Below are 20,562 nucleotides of genomic sequence, written 5' to 3'. Positions count from 1 at the left end.
AGAGTGTTTCACACAAGGGTCTTGGTTTATCCTCAGTTATAACGGTAATACGATCGGCAGCTGGGCATGGACCCTGCCTGTTAATCAGCATGTAGAATGCAGATTCGTGATTGTGTGAGCTATTGCAACTTCTTGTTCCATTCCCTTCCCAGAAAAGAACAAAACAACAGCCAAATCACAACCTCTGAGCCACTCATATCACTATAGCCCCTGTGTTCCCCAGCAAAGACAATATAAAGCTCAAAATAAACATTTTTTCTTTACCTCCAATTCAGCTTCCTTCCTGAACAATAGAATACTTTTTCATAGCACCACCACCATTTGAATGCAGCACCGCAAACTGATCTCCGACAACAGACTCAAGACGTTCTGTCCACAGCACTCGATGTCTGTGGTGTTTCCCATCTCCGTTATGGAGCCTGTACTTGTACATTCTGCCCACTTCTACACCTGATTCTGCCTTATTCAGGCTTCTTGAATTTGGCCTCTTCGCTTTATCCCCCATGGGCTTAAACTAAGTAATGTTCTTTCATGAGTTGTTTTCTGTTTTCTCATTTTTTTCAATCTGTTTTCCTCAGTCAATTTCTGAACTGCTTATCTGATCATATTCCTGACTTCGGTCAGTTGTTTGCAATGCTCCGGGCCTTAGTTTCCCCTGCCTCATACTGTGATTAATGTCTTAATGTAGGTAAACTATTATATTACTTTCCTACTTAAACCCCTTAAATGTAAAAGTGTCTGTTTTCAAACTGCATCATCTAAGAAACTTCACGGTCTGAATTTTCTCCCTTTCCAGCATCAAAGCCTGCCGGTCCCCGCCGTCCCTCAGGGCCTTCAGCCGTACAGCGTTCTTGCAGTTCCCTGACCGTGAGATGCCTTTTCACTTCTCACAGACCTTACACATGCTGTTGCCTTGTTCCCAGGAAGCATCTGCCCCTTTCATTTACCCGAGGAGCCTCCCTTTTTCCTCCAACCCTGCTCAGATGTGAGCCTGGCTGAGCTTCTTCGTGTGACGCTCCATTTCCTCTACCCAGTGTCTTCCTTTCTCCATGCTTTCCCAGGGTACACTTTTACTTCCCAAGTTGCGTTATAATCACTCTTGACTGTTCTGTCACCTCTGCTAGGCTCGGAATTCCTAAAATGCAGGAGGGTTTGGAAAGGAGCCTGTTGGATCCCAAATTTTGTCACAGACAGAATATTTTTTGTCAGTAAAATATTAGATAAATAAGTTTACAAGTTGTAAACTGGGTTAGGTAGAAATATGACTGGATAGTTAACATTGCCTGTCTGGGGGAGGGGTGTGTTCTTGGCATAGAACTAATTACAAATGATTAAGGGTTACACAGGACTTTTATCCATATTTCCTGTTTCACGAGTTCATTCATATTAAACACAGACAAGCCTCAAGGACCGTCCTTAGTGTTGTTAAGCATCAGAAGAGAAAGTTTGCTTTGCCGTCTTAGGACTATTATGCAATGATAACTTTGTTTATCACTGATGTAATGGCAACGTAAAACCTTCGTCCTGAAGCTAAGAGCTTCTCCCTCCTGAGACTCATCACTGTTCAAAGGAAAAGCCAGAACTGACAGAGAAGCCCTAGGGATGAAATGTAGAAACGCCCAGGGTCGGATATCTAGAAAAGGTGAAATTCTGAGGTTTTATAGGCCACATTTGGACTTACTGCATCCATGTTTTAAATAGATTCGATTAAAATTGGGTAATTAAGCATTATATGTTGGTCGAATCACCCAGATTGTGTATTAACATGAACACAAATCTAACCAATGACAAATGACATTTGTCAGACCACCATAGAAGGTAAACCAATCAAAATGGTTATAAATAGATGGAAAAGGTCTTTGAATATGCAAAGAAAAATGATGAACACGCTCGGACAGAGATAGTTCTCAAAACCAGATATCATTTCTAAATTTAAAAAGCAATTAAATATTTTATCATTGCTATTTGAATGTATGTGTACGTGGCTTGAATTTCACAGCTACAATAATCCTAAGAAAATAATTAAGAGACCTAATTATCCATCATCATAATCCATTAGACCAGTTTCCCTTGGGTGAGAGCACATATAGACGTGTACGGGAAAGAGTGATCCTGTTTGGAAAAACAAGTAAGAAAAAGCAGCTTCGCTTAATTATTCAGCCCAATCAGACCTGTAGGCCTCAGGAAATGAGGAGGGTACCTCTGTTAGCATCACTTATTTCAGGGACGTTAGGGCTGTTTTAGGGTATGATTGTGCTAGAAAATACTAACTTTAGAGCCAGTGCTTTGCTACAGCCTGTGTGATGGCTTCCGGAGGAAGGTTTGGCTTCCCCCTTTAATGGTGGCAGGGTTGACAACCTGGGAACCATTTAGGAAGACTCTGCAGGGCTGGGTCCTTTGGTAAGAGGACAGCAAGGGGAATCTTGAGACTGTTTGGACACGAGGAAGAGTGACATTCTAGGAGAGACCGGTTCGGCCAGCTCCCAGCGAGTATAAGCACCCAGGAGTGCCCCAGGCCCTGTGGTTCCTTGGGATTATAGACACACTTATCCTCTCATATATGCTCTGTGTCTTACCTTGAATATTATTTCAAATGAGTTTGAACAATTCAACAGAATTGCAGAGTGATAGACTATTCTCAATTAAATGGATTTCTGTGTTCTCCGTGCCCTTTCAGAGCTCAGAGGGGACGGGCAGGGGGATGCTTGCCAACGCGTTCAAATGAATGAGTATGTATGGTACGGAGTCAACGCTGAAACTAGGAATGGTTTTGTCAAAGTCTCAGTAAAGGCGGAGTGAACAGGCATCATCTCTTCAACCAAATCATTTTATTTCCCGTTTTCCCACCAAGAGCCTTTCTTCTTTTCATTACAAAGAGAAAGCAACACATTTTATTTCCTCTGAAAAGTTCAAAGCAAGCAAACTCCATCTTTGCCTAGGACTCTGGTGAGGCAGAAAGGCATCAGGAATCTGGGCGGTCCTAGTGCCCTACTCTCTAAAGCAAGGGACCATAGCCCATGGGCGGACGTCAGAGATGCTAAAGCCAGGTGGCCTGGGCGCAAATCCCAGGTCATCTGCTTAATAGCTTGGAGAACTTTGTACGTCGTTTACCTTTTGATCTACTATGTAGGATGAACTTAATACTAGTGCCTGCTTCATGTGACTATGGTGAGGGAACAGCAGACATCATCCCCATCAGGAATTCTAGAATATTTTCCCCAATATATCTTTCTGGCAGGTATTTGAGGGTGTCTTACTGTCACTCGTTGTCTGATTCCTGGTTTCTGCTGTTGTATTGCTCCTCTTGTAACATTGTGTCAGCTCCAGATTGACTGACAGCTTTCTGCATACATGTTTGTCTGTTGGGTCTGGCTGAACTCACTATGCTGATTCAAAAGGTCGGCAGTAATGAATTCGTTCAAAGTCACAACTTGAAAAATCAGTCAGGCCCAAATTGTTCCCTAAAAATGGCATTAAATTTCCTCTGGTGATATTGAGAATTATAATAATTGAAATCCAAGTATACCTGAAACTCCAGCGTGAATTCTGAATTGGGCTGATTAGGAAGTGAATACATATTTCACTTTTTAATAGCATGTTTCTTTCTCAGAATTTTCCACATATGTGACCATCTAAGAGAAATCTTCCTAACAGACGTGAAAGCTGAATCTTTTCTATTGTATTTTCCTTATTTTTTCCACTTACAAATTTCAACTCCTTGAGCTTTATTAAATGTCCTGTAAGTCAAGGGTTATAAGTTTTCCCTCATTTTTCATTTCCGTTTGTGTCATTTTTTTTTTAATATCATCTCACTTGCTTATCTCAGGATGCAGAATTCTAAGCAAATAAGTCACTGTGTGACTTTGAAAGAGAATTTCTTTTACTGAACTACTATGAATTCCTATAATGTTAGTGACACCTTTCACTTGATGAATATGGTTTGCTTTTCTGGTTGTTGTTGTTTTTGCTTGAGGTGGTTTTGAAAAACCAGAATTTATTACCAATGAACTAAAGCATGTTTGATTCAAAAGTATGATGATCAAAGCGTCCTATGAATTTGGTTTTTTGTCAACTACGTTGCGATCTTGATAGTAGATTTACGGCTCTATTATGTTTTACTTCAAACGGCATTGTAAATGTAGTGTAATTTTTCTGATACGGGGGTTACTTGTGGGGTTGAAAGAAGGCAGTCCAGAATTGTGTACAGTGCTTAGCCCAGACCTAGCCAGAGGAGTGGGTGGAATCAGTTTCATAGTGTAGTTTAGACAGCTTTGAGCTACTGACGTCCACCAGTTGTCTGGCCAGGTGAGTGGGCATCTCCCTCCCTCACATCTACTTTTTCAACAGGCAGTGCTCTTCCCACGACTAGGTGGCTGGTCACTCAACACTTCTTCTGTATCCCATTGTCCCTGCTTATTTCAGGCCCTTGACATCTGCCCACTGGCTGCCTGCAGTGGCCTCTATGCCAATCTCCTGTTCACCTACCTCGCTCCTTTCCAGGCCTTGTCACATCCCCAGGGACTTCTTTCTCTATTACTGATCTCACCATGCCAACATCTCGCTTAACATCTTATCTGTGGCTTCTTGTAGTTCAGGAAAAATATCTGAACTCCTTGGCATGGTTCATGAGGCCTGTCCTGAGCTGCATCCAACTCAAAAAGCCACGGCCCTCTCTGTTCCCCGCCCCAGGGACTCAGGTCCTCACACAGACACACACTTTCTTCCCATTGCAGGCCTTCATAATAGCCGATTCCTCCCCTTTTCATGAACATCCACTGTCAGTTCCTTCACAGTCGAGCTCAAGCCTTGCCGTCCTGGGAAACTTCCCTTGATTCATCCCTAACCACACCTGGGTCAGGTGCTTTCAGTGCTCCCCAAACCACTGCAAGTATCCCCCCAACAGACCTTGCATAACGGAAACTGCATCTTTCCTATGTACAGAGACCAACTCAGGTGTCTGGCAGAAACATGGAGGTGAATTTCTTCACCTGATGACGTTAAAATCATTTGTGTGTGTGTGTGTGTGTGTGTGTGTGCATGCGTGTGCACACAGCACATATGAGTAATTCATGTGTAATTATGTCTGCATTCATTTTTCTATGGCTGCTGTAACAAATTAACACAAACTTGGGGAATTAAAGCAACAGAAATTTATTCTCTCACAGTTCTAGAGGCCAGGAGTTCAAAATGATTGTTATGGAGCTAAAATCAAGGTGTCTCCTGGGCCGCGCTCTCTCTGGAGGTTCTAGGGGAGAATCTCTTCTTTGCCTTTTCTAGATTCTGGTGGCTGCGTGCCTTCAATCTCAGCCTCGTGGTCACATTGCCTGTTTCTTGCTGTTTGTCAAATGTGCCTCTGCCTCCCTCATAAGGAAGCATTTGTATTTAGGACCCACCTGAATAATACAGGATAATTTCCCCATCTCAAGATCCTTAATTTAATTTAATTTAACATCTACAAAGTTCTTTTTTGCCCTACAAAGTGGCATTCATTGGTTCCAGGGAATACCATATGGATATCTTTTGCAGGGGCCATTATTCAAATCTACCGACAAGGCCCCATCCCAAGACATACACGAATTTGTGTTTGTGGATGCTACTCAGAGCCACAGAGATCAAAATCAAATTCCTTCACACAAAATTGAGTAAAGTTGCGACACCTGGCAATTAATCACCAACTCAGGCTAATCACAGAGCAAAAGATCTACTGAGAACAGATGGAAAGGGGTAAAGGGGAACTGAGTGATGTTTATCTCAAGTTATTGTAAAATTATAACAAAAATATCCATTTTCAATCCAAATATCGTAGACATTGCATATGTCAGAAAAATCACCAGCTCTCATTCTGATACTTGAAGCACTTTTGGCCTTGTTTACGAGATAGAGCTCTTTCTCGTCAAAGACTTTAGTAACAGTTATGATAATATTCCCCCTGGCACATAAATAAACTGATTATACTATAGAAGAGAGGCAAATTCTTGAAGAAATAAATGGCAAAATCACACATTGCTGTTGGATGCTCAATTATTTATTTGATTGCGTAAGTTCAAGCAGGTATTCATAAAATTATGAGACTGTTAAATATTAACTGGGAAGTGACTATATCAATAATGTTCATTAAGTTCTCCTTTAACATTGTGGTAATATTATAAATAATGTTTCTTGAACAGAAGTATATCACCCTGTTACACATTTTATGTAAACTAAGAGAGAAATGAAACTGCCCATATTATAAACCACAAAACACATTTTAATGTTCATTTCTCTCAGCTGCAAACTGAAATTTATGGAACTGATGCTGAATAAGGCTGCTAAAAAGGGTTTTCCATATATCTTGTGATCTGGCAAATAGATCAATATGTTCTGAAGTTGAAGTAAAGTCCATCTTTGTAGTGGTAGGGTGCCTCTCAGGAAGCAAATGTTTATAGCGTGAATAATAAAATTATGAGTGGTTCGGTTAGTATAAAATAACTCCCCAGTAAGGACCCATAATCTGGCCTTTATAAGTACTTCAGTGAATCTAGTAACGCATTCTAACTCAGAACCATGGAGAAAAGGAATCGGGTGTGAAGTATTGTTTGTTTTCATGAAGCTAGTTTCAAAAAATGATAGAAAATATTGATGGAAAAATTAAAAACAAACCCATATATTTACATTTATGTTGACTCTTAAGGTCACAGTTCAGGTAGAATGCCTTCATTAGGACTTAGCCACAATACAATATAGGACCCAAACTGATGAACCCAATAAAAGTGACCTTATGCTTCCAGCGAGAGAAACCTAGCACACACCATCACAAATGTGTCTTGAAAAGACAAAACTATTTTTTAACGTCAATCAAATAAAACTCTAAGTTTTATAAGACACATAAATAAAACTCAAAGAATTACAGGGGTCTACATCTTTATTTGCCGCATCTTCATGTTGTGGTTGCTGAAGTCTTTTTCTACGTCTGTTTCATGTTGCCTCAAAATAACAACCTTGGTCCTTCATGTTATTTGTGAGATACAGTTCCTTTTGAATCTTTTAACTGTATTCCTAAATAAAATCTTGTTGTATGGCTGGGAAACTCATTTCTGTATCAGGGCCAGAATTGTTTCTCTTCAGTTTCCCGATGGATCTGAAATGTGACTGCCAGTAGTCAAGAGCTCTACATAAGAATGCTTTGGTCAAAGCCATACTACAAATTTAGCTTTGTGAGGACACTTCCAACACAACATTAATGACACAAAATTGTTTACCCTTCCAGTCGATTGAGGTCCTACAGAGCATCCCATGCCAATATGCTGCTCCTCCTATATTTTTACTTTTTATTTTACAAGACCTCTTGTCATTGTCCTGTAAAGTCTTCAAGTAGTGTTAAAAAGCTCATCTTGGTCTGATATTTTTCATGACTATATAATCAATTTATTCCTTTCAGGGTACTTCTTTGCATGTGCAGAATAAATGTTACATTAGCTACAATGTCTAATTTTAATTCAGTTATTATATATATATTTAATTTCTAGTGAACATGACAATTTTTGTTGAACATAACAAATTTTGTGATGTTTGAATTGCATCATCCGGGTGATGGAGGACGTAATTGTATGTTTGAAAACTTGGCATTAGAAGCAACAGTTTTCAGACATTTGGGTAATATTCAGCTAGGGAACTTGTCCTTGAGAAGTCAGTCCACTCTGATTTCAACACTTTTATCCCATGCTTGATTGATTTTATATACAAACACTTTAGCAAATTTATGTATAAAAATACTAGTCATTTCTCTAGTAATTAGATGCTTTTGCCTACATTGAGGCTAACAAATTGGACAATATGCCATTTTTCAAACCAAACCCTCTTGGATGCATGAAAATAATTTCTTTGAAACTAAGAGCAGCTGCTCTGACTAGGCTTACCTTCCAGCAACGCTTTCATTGATGGCAACATTTTGGAAGGATAACAGTTGTTTGGTGTATCAGTGTCTGACAATCATAATTCTAAATATTACACCAGATATTATAATGTCCTTTGATACCGGCCTCTTTCCTAATGCAAGTTTTTTTTTCACAAAATCATCTAGAGGGGCTCGCTGATGTTCAGGAGTAGGGTTATTAGAACTCATTTTCTGTTATTTTGTTTTTTCTCCATCCTCAGGTTCATTCCAAGCACTTTAAATTGCTTATCAAAGATGCTTGTTCCTTAGAACCAAATATGCTTCCTGGAGCCCCACATGTCTATAGATGCTAAGGGATTTTATGCATGGCATATGTTTTAATTCCACTATTTAAAAAGTCATTATATTAAAGTATACCATATACAAATTTTTTTTTTTTTTTTTTTTGCTGTACGTGGGCCTCTCACTGTTGTGGCCTCTCCTGTTGCGGAGCACAGGCTCCGGACGCGCAGGGTCAGCGGCCATGGCTTACGGGCCCAGCCGCTCCGCGGCATGTGGGATCTTCCCGGACCGGGGCACGAACCCGTGTCCCCTGCATCGGCAGGCGGACTCTCAACCACTGCACCACCAGGGAAGCCCCATATACAAAATTGTAAGGCATTGGCGGTCCTCAGTGAAGCAACTTTTATTGTATATTACCTGGATAACCTGGTATTGTAAAGCAGGGAATAAATTGCTATCATTTCAAATTCTACTCCAAATTAACTGAGAGTCCAAGGTGACCTTGTTTAACACTACTTAATTTGTATACGTCAGTATTATTTCAAAAGTAAGCGGCCGAAATGACTGGATGCTGAGAGTGCTATGACTCAGTGGTCACTTGGCCTCACATTTTTTAAATGATTTAATGCTATCCTCTTGCATTATATTTATAACAAGAATTTAGTACATACCGCTTTTGCATTCTTTTATATGAGATTAGGCATAAGAATTTACTTAACAAAATGGGTCTTCTGCAGAAAAAGTGTGGAAATCCGTGCTCTAGTGGATTCTGCACCCACCTTGGTGTTCCTCTTCCTGTTGTCAGGATGCAGGGAAGGGTTTGGAAGAGGAATCCTTACAGGGCACTGGCCGCAGAAGCGCAGGGCATGGTAGTCATGCCCAGCCAGCACAAGGGCTCCAAAGCCTCACCTGTCCCTTCCACTTGGGGGCACCTGGAGCCACTTGCAAGGCTGCGCGTGGAGAGCATTCTATACCCATGCATTTATTCAGCAAGTGGATTGTTGAACAACTGAGTTCTTGTGTGTGAAGCATTGTTCTAGGCCCTGGGGACATAGAAGTGAACCAAAAGGACAAGATGCCTGTCCAAGTGGAAGTCACCTTCTAGTCGGGGGTGGGGAGAGCAATTGCCATTTGTCCTACATAATTATATAGGCCCCAGTGAAGAGGTAACGCTTGAGCAAAGACATGCAGGAGGCACAGGCATTAGCCGGGTGTGGGTCCCAGAAAATGGGACTAGCTGGTGCACAAGCCCCAGGGAACAGGTCTGCCTTGTCTGAGGATCAGACCAGGGTGTGGGAGTGAGGGTACTAGGAAATCAGAGAGAGAGAAAATAAGTGGCTCGACTTCACAGAACATTCCAGATGGCTCTGGCTTTTACTCCAGGTGAATGAAGGGCCCCTGGAGGGCTGTGGCAGAGAGGGGATGGTATCTCAACATCCGTTTTAAAAGCACAACGTTGCGCTGTGTCAAGAGCAGACCGTGTTCTCATATTCAAGTTGTGTAATTTCACAAAATCAACCTAAGGTTTTTATATCATACCCTGGCCATACAGTTATTAACTCTAGAATTTCATTATATGAATCATGTCCCCTTTAAAATCAATAGTAGGACCATGAATGGGTCCAGAGGCTTTAAAAATGAATACATTCCATGACAGGGGAATCGATGGCTTTTATGATTAATTAATATTTACTGAATGCCTACAGCTCTGACCTTAGATGTGCACACACTTCTGTGCTTTTGGTATATATTTTTCTAAATTGTGGGAAAAAGAAAGAAAGAAACTGTGACAATCAGTAATGAAGGTCACTTACTTTGACAATTTCAGTGAAGGGAGAGTGGTTTAGAGCCCAGGCTTCCCGCCAGGTTACCAAATTTGAATCTTGGTGCCCCACTTACTATTTTTGTGGCTTTTGGAAAGTGGCTTAGCCACTGTCCTCATCCGGAATATTACCGTAATGGTATTTTCCATACAAAATTATAGAGAGACTTATACATGAGGTAAACGTATAGAAAGCACCTAGCGCTGTGGTTAGCACATAACCAAAGTCTTACGAAATGTTACCAGTGTTTTGGTAAGATTTGGAAGCTAATTTGCAGCAGAGCAATGGCCCTCAGTGTGCTATCAATTGTCAGTTTCAGAATTCGTTACGTCACGACGTCTGGCTGTCTGTACTGTGTTGAATGGGATCCCTCCAAAATTCATGCTCACCTGGACTCTCAGAATGTGACCTTTTTAGGAAACAGAGTCTTCGCAGGTGTAATTAGTTAAGATAAGGTTTTACTGAATTGAATGGGCCCTAATTCAAATACCAACGTTTTCATAAGAAGAGGGACATTTGGACAGAGACACACAGGGGAAACACCATGTAACGACAGAGGTGAGGACTGCAGTGATGCTTCTATAAGCCGAGGAAGGTCAATGATGGCCGGCAGCTACCAGAGGCTGGGAGAGGCCAGGAAGGGATTCTTCTCCCTTGGAGATTCCAGAAGGAATCTACTCTGGCTGACTTTAGACTTCTAGCCTTGAGAACTGTGAGAAAACAAATGTACATTGTTTAAAGCCCCCCAGTTTGCAGAGCTTTGTTACAAAGCCCCTAGGAATCTAATACATTGTCTGCTCAATTAAAAAAAAAAAAAAACAGCCCTCAATTTAAAAAGCCCAATTAGAAAACAAAAAGCCCCAATGAGTGTTTCACAGGTTGGCAGCTCCACCCAGCAGTGATCAAAGGAAGTTTGATGTGGTATCATTCTGTGGAAGAAAATCTTGGGCTTTGATATAAGGATTTAAAAAATAGTTATAACACATATTTATGGGACTGTCTGAGGTTAGATGTTTCTCTAATGTTGGATGACTTCAGTTTTGTAAGAATCAAAAAACAGTAGTTAAAAAATAAATGCTGGAGAGGATGTGGAGAAAAGGGAACCCCCTTGCACTGTTGGTGGGAATGTAAATTGATGCAGCCACTATGGAGAACAGTATGGAGGTTCCTTAAAAAACTAAAAATAGAACTACCATAAGACCCAGCAGTCCCACTACTGGGCATATACCCTGAGAAAACCATAATTCAAAAAGAGTTATGTACCACAATGTTCATTGCAGCTCTATTTACAATAGCCAGGACATGGAAGCAACCTAAGTGTCCATCACCAGATGAATGGATAAAGAAGATGTGGCACATATATACAATGGAATATTACTCAGCCATAAAAAGGAATGAAACTGCATTATTTGTAGTGAGATGGATGGACCTAGAGTCTATCATACAGAGTGAAGTAAGTCAGAAAGAGAAAAATAAATACCGTGTGCTAACACATATATACAGAATCTAAAAGAAAAAAAAATGGTTATGAAGAACCTAGGGGCAGAACAGGAATAAAGATGCAGACGTAGAGAATGGACTTGAGGACATGGGGAGGGGGAAGGGTAAGCTGGGACGAAGTCAGAGAGTAACACTGACATATGAACACTACCAAATGTAAAATAGATAGCTAGTGGGAAACAGCCACATAGCACAGCGAGATCAGCTCGGTGCTTTGTGACCACCTAGAGGGGTGGGATAGGGAGGGTGGGAGGGAGATGCAAGAGGGAGGAGTTATGGGGATATATGTATACATATAGCTGATTTACTTTGTTATAAAGCAGAAACTAACACACCATTGTAAAGCAATTATACTCCAATAAAGATGTTAAAAACAAAAACCAAAAAACAGTAGTTAGAAGATATGATGAAAGTCCCCTTCCACTTCTCTGATTTGGAGGCCACCAGTAAGAATGAAATGGACTTGCCTATATTTGCCATGGGCATAAGTGCAGGGGTATGGCAAATTGATATTAAAAGTGAACGGATACACCAAATATCTGCTAAGGAGTAAAGGCAGAGAGGCAAGCTGGACAAATCCGTCCAAAGTGACTCAACTCTACCCCTTTATGTCTTGCGGGACCTTAGTTCCCCGACCACCAGGGATCGAACCAGGGCCCCAGCAGTGGAAGCGTGGAGTCCTAACCACTGGACCGTCAGGGAATTCCCAAGTGCCACTTGTTTTGAACCCATCATCTGTGACCACTAAAAGCCATTAGCAAAGAAGATGCCTTTGCTTAAGGATAACTAGATTGACACTTGAGTCAGGTCACATAAAAATCACAGTTGTTTCAAGTTCTGACTCGTTTGCACTCTGCTTCTCTTTTGAACACATACAGTCTCACATTCCCCGGCAATTTGTTTATAATCGCCATGACAATTTAACATTCTTCAGCATTTCACAGAAATCCATACCATAAGAATATGAATGCGAACATATTAAAGAAAAGCCCTCAGGTGGTTGTTAATTTTTGGCACTGTGTAATTAAACTAGTTTTTTTTTTTTTTTAATGTTATCTTTTGCCAGTATCTAATTAGCAAAGCCATCTGCTGAAAGAGTACTGGTCCATCTGCCTAGAATGTTGTTCTCTTCATTTTTATGAAAAGTATCTGCCTTTGCTGGTCCCTGTCTAATTAACTTCTCTCGCTGCAGAATGTGATAATACACAACTTTGTTTATATACTTCCGAGAACTGTGGATTTATATGTATGTAACTCGATCGTAAAAGGAGCCAATCTTTTTCTTTCTCACATCTGATTTACTCCTGAGATCCCAGCTCTGTTTATCATAACCTGAGCAAATGTGTACACACAACAGGGAGATGTGTGCTGTGTCATGAAGCAGTAGGTGCTTCCATAGATCCCCAGGGTTTCAGCAGGTGTCAAATGATTTTCTGTAAACCTACTCACTTTCCTTCTAGGTCTGTCCATAGCACTGTCAATTCCTGAAAGTTGATGATGTTGTAAGTTCCAGTGTCCCACTGGATTCTGAGATGAACGTGGCTACTGCAACAATGAAAATGACCACAGATGCATTCTCAGATTTAGCATGATGTTATCTAGGCTGATGGAATTCACTTATATTTTATTGTAGACTAATACCTGATGTGTGCAAACATTATCTGTATGTGTGTTTTTCCTTCTATCACTCATTATCTATCAGTGTCTTGCACTTAGTAGGTATTTAATGAATATTTATTAAGTGAAAGAGAGAATGGTGAGTGCATTTGTGTAAAGCAACACCTCTGCAAATTATTGAATAGCACAGATGTTATTTCTAACTATGTACAGACAAAAAAAAGCTGTGCCACAAACAGGAAACTCTGTGTCTTTTATTTTATTTATTTATTTATTTATTTATTTACTTTTGCGGTACGCGGTCCTCTCACTGTTGTGGCCTCTCCCGTTGCGGAGCACAGGCTCTGGACACGCAGGCTCAGCGGCCATGGCTCACGGGCCCAGCCGCTCCGCAGCATGTGGGATCTTCCTGGACTGGGGCACGAACCCGTGTTCCCCGCATTGGCAGGCAGACTCTCAACCACTGTGCCACCAGGGAAGCCCTGAAACTCTGTGTCTTTTAAAACGTTGATGTTTCAAACTCATTGCCTTTGGATATCCAAGTAACCACATTATCGCTGCTACGTGTCTGCTGTTGAAAAATATAATGAAGGAGATAATAAAGTAAATACAGAATGGGGTAGTGAATTATGATTCCTTTTCTCTACTAGGCTCTGGTGCAATAGAAAAAGACAAGAGATGACAAAAATTAAAGATTTAATCCCCAGGATAGAAGATCATGAGTGTTGCATTGAGATCTGAAATGTAGAATGTGGAACCCCTTAGCCTTTGTTTTTTTGGGTTTCTTTTTTGTGTGTGTGCGGTACGCGGGCCTCTCACTGCTGTGGCCTCTCCCGTTGCGGAGCACAGGCTCCGGACGCACAGGCTCAGCGGCCATGGCTCACGGGCCCAGCCGCTCTGTGGCATGTGGGATCTTCCTGGACCGGGGCACGAACCTGTGTCCCCTGCATTGGCAGGTGGGCTCTCAACCACTGCGCCACCAGGGAAGCCCTAGCCTTCGTTTTGACTGTCATAAACATAGGTTTGGGTGGGGAGAAAAGTGTCTTAGAAGGAGTCAGCCAGAAAGATGGCTTCATAAATCAGCAGTGGGATTTGTTCCAAAATTATGATGCATGAAAGAATAACAACGAATCTCCTTTGATAATAGAACAAGAAGGCTGGATTAAAGAAGTTTAATTGATTAGAATACATCTTGTGGAATAAAGAAAAGTTGTGACCAGGTTAAAACATAATCTAATTCAAACGGAGTAATTGAGTAACTTTGAGAAATCTGGTACTGGAGAGTTCCATTGATATCCATATTTCTCTCTAGAGAAAGTGTTTTTCTCCATTGCTGCCAAGTGGTCAAATAGGTAAAATCTAGTTTGCTGAGTGAACAGACAGTAGGTGATTCGTCTGGAACACCCAGTTTTAGGCCAATCTTGAAAAGACACATTTTCCTACTCCATTGTTTTTCAAATTCTGTGACATCCAATCACATGTGTTCAGCTACAATAGGTAGTTCAGTTCCATTCTTAACATAATTTCCCTTTATCCTGCCTTCTAGTCAGGTAGAAAGTGAATCAACAGAAAAGCTATACAATCATAGTCTTTAATTAATTCTGGATTTGAACATTACTGGAAAGTTGATATATTGTAATAAAAATGCCTCAGGAAAGTAACTTTGCTACTTTTAATAACCGTCTTCAGAAAAATCTATAAGATTTTTCCTATTTTCTGTTCGCCTAATAAACTTGTGTGAGCAGTTGCTCTTTCTGGCGAAACTGGATAAAGCAATGAAATATCTTTGAGAGCTCTCACATTTTTTTCCTCTTACTATCCCCTTCCAATCCTTGGCCAGTGTTTATCTTGAAAATGCAAAGGTTACTTGGACATTAGGCAGACTTGGGAAGCTCATTGTTTGCCATTTCAGCAGAAGGATTTGAAGAATTTTGATGGCATCTGATAAATATTCTTCTTGTAACTCTGCCCCTTGCAGCTCTTGAGTTTACTGAAGGCAGCATTACTATTTAACTTGCAACAAAATCAGTAAACCAGTGAGAGCCACTAGGAATTCCTCTTTATCTAAATCATTTCACTTGATAATTTTCCTAGTAATTATAGAGCACACATTCCTCCTTGTGATATATAACTCTAAATCCTCTTGATGATACATAAAATCCAAGTTATTATGGGGTGTACTTTGCTAAAGAATGTATCATAGTGTATCAATTCTGTTTTGAGTTTAAGTAAGGGCGAAGGCATGGATATCTCTATTTAAATGAAAACAACAGAATGAGCTTTTATACAGGGATGTGCTAAAGGAAAGCTCCACTCAGAATAACAGCAGTGTGCTTGTTTTATCTGTGCTTCATGGGGATATATAATTATGCAACTGTACATGAAGTTCTTATCTCTTCTCTGGAGGTGTCATCACTTCTCATAAAAGTATTTGTCATTCTAGTAAGGAATTCAAGCCATTTGTTTGCATTAGATGCTAATTAGCTGTAACCTTATTGTTGCCACTAAACATTATGAACAGGAAAACATCACAGGAAGAATGAACAACTTCTCTTATCAGATGTTGACACAGACAAAAATCTCTAAGTCTGCACAAGGGAAAACAGTTATAGTATTGTTTCTGTTTGAAAGGCACTGAAGTGGTTCTCTCTTTTATACAAAAGAAAAGAACACTTTTCGTATGAATTCATATTTGCCAAGTAAGATAAGATGCAAGATGCAGCGTTTTACGTTTTAATCTCTGTTATGTAACATTCTTTGGAGAACAGTAGATATTAGATAATGGTGTTAATATGACTTTGTTATTCTCAGTTTAGGAGAATTAGCAAAAACCAAAAAACAAAAACCTTCTTTTTAGAAGTAAGAGTGAAGGCATTATTCTCTTTCATAATATTTGACATTAGTATTTTTTGGCTTCGTTTAGTTTATTGTGTAACAATAGTCCAAATTAAAAGCAAATTGTCCCTCGCTTCAATTTTTTCTGATAATGATTTAACTGGTTCTTCAGAAATCTTGAATTCTTCAGAAATCCAACTCTAATAGTAAGATAGAACATACTTGTAGTAACAGGTGGACAGAATGGAGAAAACATGTTTGCCCTATAAAAGTCCACATTCCATAAAATAATGGAAAAGATATATATCTCAGATACTTAGATCTTTTCAAAATATGATTCACAGTCTCAACATATTGGCCATTAATGTTTGCAGGTATCATTTCTTCCTGTGAAGTAGGTTCTGTATGTTACCTTAACTAATCACAGGTCCACTTGTGGGTTAGCATCAGATGTGAAAGAATGCATATCACACTGATCAGCGTGAGTTAGATTTGGAAAGTGAGGGAGAAAATTTAAAAGTCATGGCTCTAAGTATTTAGCCAGAGCTAATAACTGTATAAAAATTATTGGCATTGGGAGGAAGTAGTAGCTGGGCTTTTGCGTGAGCTGTTTATTTTATTGACTCTTCATCATTTATATATGTCTTTGGGGAGTAAGGATATGCAAAATCACTCTTGCTTCATTATCTGTGAATATTGGTAAATGACAGACGGTTAAACTAAGACATGCACCTCTAAATGAGAATGTAGATCATTTTGTTTCAAGGCTTCTCTTTTCAGCATCCTGTGAATCTCTTCTGTAGTTTTACTGAAATGAGTGTGTCTGTAATCAGTGAAGTAGTCACCAACTCAGAGCGTGTGCTTCTCTTATACTGACTAGTTTTAAAGCACGTTATTACTGCGCAAATGAAAATACTTAGGGGGTGAGTCCTTTAAAATGCTTCAATTTGAAAGCTCAGTATAAACCCACATGACTGAATTCCATGTTTTTGGTGTAAATTCTATGTTAGTATGAAAATGTTGGTGTCATGGTGTGCCCACCTTACCTAATCTGGTTACCGATACCTTATTATTTTTTTCCCTTTTACTCAGTCAAAGGCCTTTTATTCAGTTGTTGTCATTTTGGTGTTTCCTATAGGCTGTGGAGTGGGAGTGTGATGAAGCAACCAAGAAGGCCTGTTACAGCAAAGGCAAGTCCCAGGTAAGGAAGATGCCATGATGGGTAGTCATCACCTTTGTGAGGGATAGTACGTGGAACGTTTAATGTGAAGGCTATTCCCGCTTCTGATGCCATGGAAACTGAAAAAAGAAGCAAGATTCAAAATATATGCACAGTCAGTTCTCAAGGTTTTAACACTGAAGCAAGATTAACAACAATCAGCTGTTAGGATTCAGAACATATGATCAGATATAATTTGCACTCCCAGTCATTAGAGTAAGATAAGAAATTAATTGGTTATGATGTCATTTCGAAAGATATGGGCTTGAATTTTGAAAATACTATTTTAATTTCCCCCAATCATATCTTACAGCTAACTCCAGAATGTAGCTATATGATAAATATAATTACTATATCAAAAATGATTTGAGGTTTTTTATAATTCATCTTAACATGTCTTTAAAATAAGTTCTCTCTCTCTCCATATGAAACTCTACATGGCCAAGTTCCTAAGGAAAGAGCAGATTATAGCTAACATTGGAAATACGTCTCTTGAGCTACTGTGCACATTGCAGGCCTACTTTCACACGACTGGTGGGCTTAGAAAGAGACATGAATCTATTTTCCAAGGAAGTCTGTTTCTGAGGAAATCCCACTGGATCATCTTGAGGAAGTGCTTCTGCAGCTGGTGCATAAGCTCATGATGTCTCATTCTGTTAGTGATCATCTCATACTTTATTGGAACGTGGGCCTTTCCGATGTGAATCACACTTTGGGTCACCGAGTAAAGCAGACTCACAGGGAGCAGCAAAGAGGGCTCACTGTACAAAGTGTGGTCCCAGGGCCAAGGGCTTGAGGAAAAATACAGCAAACGGAGAGGGCGCTGCTAAAAGATGCTTACACCACCTGTGTTTGTCCAAGAGGGTTACGCACTTTATTTTACCCAATTTCATTTCCTGTTTCTTTGTCTTTTAACTCAACAGTTTTGAGAGTCAGACATGGAGGCAGGTCTCAGCAAACTTAGTCATTGGGTTTCCCAAAACTAGGAAAGAGTTAGGAAGTAAAGAACTAGGCAGAAGGAAGGAGAGAAGGAAGAAAATGCGATCTTAGCTAGAGAAACACTTGGAGACATTTTACAAAAGCAGAAATTGATGAATGCTGTTTATTGAAAGATATCTAACCTCAGAAGGTACCTCTGAGATAAAGCATCAGAGGCACAAGAAGATTTAAAAGTGGCACCAGGTTCCAAAGAATCAGAATATCGTCTCTTAAGTTACCCCCCAAAATAAATAAATCAGTACATAGTAAATTTATTTACCTCTATAACAAATTCAGAGGAGTTTGTATAAATTATGTATGAAGCCTTTGAAAACGTTCTTCCTATTTGGTTTTTCCTCTCCTCCCTGTAACGCTTACAAGTTTGATATGACAGGTGGATTCCTGCCCTTTTTTTTGCTTCTCACTCATCTCGGAGCACAAGAAATTCTTCAAGTAAGACCCTCGTAGTGAGGAGTGAAAGCTGGGGAATCAGATCTGCCTCGGGGGGGAGGGTGGGAAAAACGACTTTCTTTCCTCTAGCAAGATCCACTGATGGGAAGCATTGGCCTCGCTCTCCAAGGTTATCATGCCAACACTGATCCCTTTGTCTGGCGACATCAGTGCCCCCAGGGTCCCTGGGCACCGTCTGTGACCTCATTCTGCCCATGCTTTCTTCTCCCTTTTACTTTTCCTCTTTTCTCTCCTTTCTCTTCTTGTCTTCATCTTCCTCTGGTACTTTAGGGCTTCTTCCTCCCCTTCCTTCTTGTTGGGGCTGTGATACACCCACAAGCAGCACTATTCAGTTTTGGGAAACCCCGCCAAAATCTTTGTGGACACCTGCCTGTCTTAAGGCCTGTCTGAGGACATGTGTAGTTGGTAGCCCTGGGTCGGCGGGTGGCTGGGCCTCCCTTCCCTTCCGAGGCCCCATCTAACTGTTCCCCGCCCTGCCTCCCTCCCCCATCTCCCTGGACTTGTGTGTCCCCACTCCTCAGGGGTTCCTGCCTGACCTGTCCCACCCCACTCTGCATCACTTCTCAGTAGCCGTTTGTATTTCCTGGTCAGTCTGCGTTTTAGTTATTCAGCCCCCTCCCCTGAGCTGGGCCACATGAATTCTTGTTGAGCCCAGGACACAGCCTGTAGTGGCTGTTTGACTTCACTCCACTAAGGAGCGAGCAAACACGTAAGCCTTCATCTGGCTTCTGCCCTCACCACTCCTGATGCCGGAGCCACTTCTTGTGGTGGAGTCTGTCCTGGCCTCTACCTGCCACATGCCAGTCATTCCTTTCACCCATCATGACAACCAAGATCAACCAAGAATGTCTCCAGACATTGCTGGACAGTGACTTGGGTGAAAATCCCAGGCGTAATTCCCAAGATGGTATTGTATTGGCAACTTTTACATTGTCTATTTTGAATTTTGCTCTCCCTTTAAGAGTACTTTCATATTTCATCTAGATCACACTTATTTATTCATTTCAAGGGCTTTAAAAAAATGTCCTCTCTGTGGACTTCAGTCTCCTGTGTGTTAAAGGAAAACATTCAATTACTTAATCTAGCCAAGGTTTCTCCTGCTAATAGTCTATGAGTCTACAATTTTAAAACAATCCGTGTGGTAGCCTTATACTAGTAGATTATTACTCCTTGGGGTGAAAAGTTGCTTCTGCTGAATCAAAATTGTCCCATATTTTTCCTTAAGCTGTGATCATTGGTTGTTTGATGCTTAGAAATTAAGCAAGTAAAAACCAGAGAACACACAGGAAAGGCCATCTTTCATGCCTATTAGGAATATATCTTTGATTCACAGAAAGGACAGATCATTATTATACATAATTGAGGTTTCCTGATACACAGAAAGAAAATGAGCAAAACAAACATTGTCAAAGAAAATCGTACCTTTAAGTTCCACATGTTTCTGGTTTCAATGGGCTAAGAACAATGGCAAACCCCAGTAATTATAAATCGATTCAAACTGTGTTTGTGGATGGGATTTTTTTTTTTAAGATGAATGCGTTAAGACAGATGAAGATGAATTTCAAAGTGCCAATGTGAGAAAGAGAAATGGCATATTCTTTTAGGTTGCATGAAGTACACTGATAAACTCACAGACAGTTTTGAACAACCTACGCTTGGTTGAAATAGAATTCGGTTTTGTAGCAGAACCATGTGCGATGAAGTTCATGTGCACAAAATGATGTGATAGGTCTATGAAGGCAGCAGCCTAGGCAGCGCTGCTGGGCTGGTCCAGGGCTGGTGAGAGCAGAGGGACATCCAGGGCTCTTCATTTTCTGTTACTAGTTCCTTTCTCTTTTATAGCATCTCTGTGGCTTTCTTAAAGTGGCACCTGGCACAACAGCCATCAGAGACCCTGAGCCCAGCTCCTGGAACACAGAAGGGAAGGAAACAAACAGCTCCAAAGGTCTAGTCCCTGAATTCAG

The 20,562-nt window shown here is 40.5% G+C and overlaps 1 protein-coding gene across 8 annotated transcripts in view; it reads left to right on the top strand.

Annotated features, from left to right (window-relative positions):
- Positions 1–20,562, top strand: part of SEMA5A (semaphorin 5A) — a 479,287-nt gene that overhangs the window by 284,462 nt on the left and 174,263 nt on the right. For all 8 annotated transcript variants that reach the window (XM_030856554.2, XM_060295649.1, XM_060295648.1 and 5 more), the window contains one exon: positions 17,069–17,131. In XM_030856554.2, coding sequence (XP_030712414.1) covers positions 17,069–17,131 — 63 coding nt within the window. The remainder of the gene's footprint in view (positions 1–17,068; positions 17,132–20,562) is intronic.

This window comes from Globicephala melas, chromosome 3 (assembly GCF_963455315.2).
Source record: "Globicephala melas chromosome 3, mGloMel1.2, whole genome shotgun sequence".
In the NCBI taxonomy this organism is placed as follows: domain Eukaryota; kingdom Metazoa; phylum Chordata; class Mammalia; order Artiodactyla; family Delphinidae; genus Globicephala; species Globicephala melas.
Note: the sequence above shows the minus strand (reverse complement) of the source record. Positions and strands in the feature narration are given on the sequence as shown.